The sequence below is a fragment of the Phoenix dactylifera genome, chromosome 15 (assembly GCF_051530095.1).
Source record: "Phoenix dactylifera cultivar Ajwa chromosome 15, Ajwa_hap1_PhDact_Kaust_v1.1, whole genome shotgun sequence".
Taxonomy (NCBI): Eukaryota; Viridiplantae; Streptophyta; class Magnoliopsida; order Arecales; family Arecaceae; genus Phoenix; species Phoenix dactylifera.
In genome coordinates, this window is record NC_143204.1 from 18,528,135 (window position 1) to 18,529,767 (window position 1,633).

Genomic DNA, 1,633 nt, shown 5'->3' on the forward strand with positions numbered 1-1,633 from the left:
AGGGACATTATAATAGAATCATAATAAATATAATAATAATTAATAATAATTAAAAAAATAAATAAATTAAAAAAAAAACTTAGGAATATAGGGACACATGTGAAGAAATGAGAGTGGGGTAGAAAATCTTATGGGTGGGTGGATCTAACACTAATGATGTGTTATTCGAAAAAAAAAAAAAACTTAGGAATATAGGGACACATGTGAAGAAATGATAGTCGGGTAGAAAATCTTACAGTGGATGGATCTAACCCTGATGTTGTGTTACTTGTGTATGTATCAGCATGCCGCCCCGCCGTGCACGTGTGGCACCTCGCCGCTTGATCGAGACTATCGGGAGTGATCCAGCCACTTCTCATCTGACTGAGAGAGTCCAGGAGGACGAGACTGATCAGACAGTACTGGATGGACCAGATCATGGCTAGGAGAGCAGGATGGGAGGACCGACCCAGGTGATGGAGCTGATCAGAGAGGTTGTTGGGTTAGTTCGGCAGCAGAGGGGACCACAGCAGCTATTTCCCTCTGCTAGTTCTTCAGATCAGGGGAGGAGTATAGCGGAGTTCAGGAAGTTAGCTCCTCCGGCCTTCAAGGGAACTACCGATCCCCAAGAGGCCGAATGTTGGATAGATGAGATGGAGAAGGCCTTCAGGGGCATGGGTTGTACTGAGGAGGAAAAGATCAGATTTGCCACATATATGCTTCAGGACCGGGCTCATCATTGGTGGGAGTCTGTGGAGAGGACCATGATGCAGGATGCAGGATCAGTGACCTGGCCGGGATTCCGCATGGCCTTCTACTCCAAGTATTTTCCTTCCAGTCGTATCAGGGAGCTGGAGAGGGAGTTTCTGAGCCTCTCTCAGGGGAGTATGACTGTGGAGGACTATGAGGCCGAGTTTGATCGGTTGTCCCGTTTTGCACCATCTCTTGTCCAAGATCCCAAATCTAGGATGAGTAGATTTGAGGAAGGACTGAGGCCTCGCCTGCGTCAGGGTTTAGCTGCTGTTCACTCGACTGATTATGATGACCTAGTTGACAGAGCTAAAAATATGGAGATCATCTGGAAGGAGACACAGGATGCTCAGAAAGGGAAGTCGAAGAGGACCAGGGACTTTGATTCTGACGGTGAGCGGCATCTGCGCCGACCTATGCAGTTCCGTCCAGGAGCAGGGCAGCGAGTTCCATATGGAAGGACTGCACCGGATCGCAGGGGGATATCAGGAGTGTGCTTCAGGTGTGGCCAGATTGGACATAGAGCTGTTGAGTGTCTTCAGACACGGCCTGGTATTGGAGCATGTTTCAGGTGTGGTTAGCAGGGCCACCGGATAGCAGAGTGCCCTCAGACTCAGACTGTTTCTGGAGTTTGTTTCGGGTGTGGTCAGCCGGGTCACAGGATTTCCAGTTGTCCTCGTACTAGACCTGCGCAGAGGCCACCGAGTTCTGTAGCTCCTCAACGACAGACTTCCTTCACTCCAGTACAGGCTACCCAGTCAGCTGTCCCCAGGCCACAAAGGAGAGGAGGATCTCGTACCCAGGGACGAGTTTATGCGCTGACTCAGCAGGATGCTCAGGCATCCAACACTGTAGTGACAGGTACACTGTTGGTATCTTCCACTTATGCTTATGTGTTATTTGA

At 49.4% G+C, this 1,633-nt stretch overlaps 1 protein-coding gene across 1 annotated transcript; it reads left to right on the plus strand.

Moving 5' to 3' along the window:
* Nucleotides 1-455: 455 nt before the first annotated feature.
* LOC120113332 (uncharacterized) lies at nucleotides 456-1,310 on the plus strand. The gene has a single exon (XM_039134480.1). It carries the CDS (start codon nucleotides 456-458, stop codon nucleotides 1,308-1,310), a length of 855 nt encoding a protein of 284 aa, XP_038990408.1.
* The last annotated feature ends 323 nt before the right edge of the window (nucleotides 1,311-1,633 follow it).

Excerpts from the sequence above, each read along its gene's own strand:
- LOC120113332 (XM_039134480.1), top strand. The coding sequence starts at position 456 with ATGGAGCTGATCAGAGAGGTTGTTGGGTTAGTTCGGCAGCAGAGGGGA.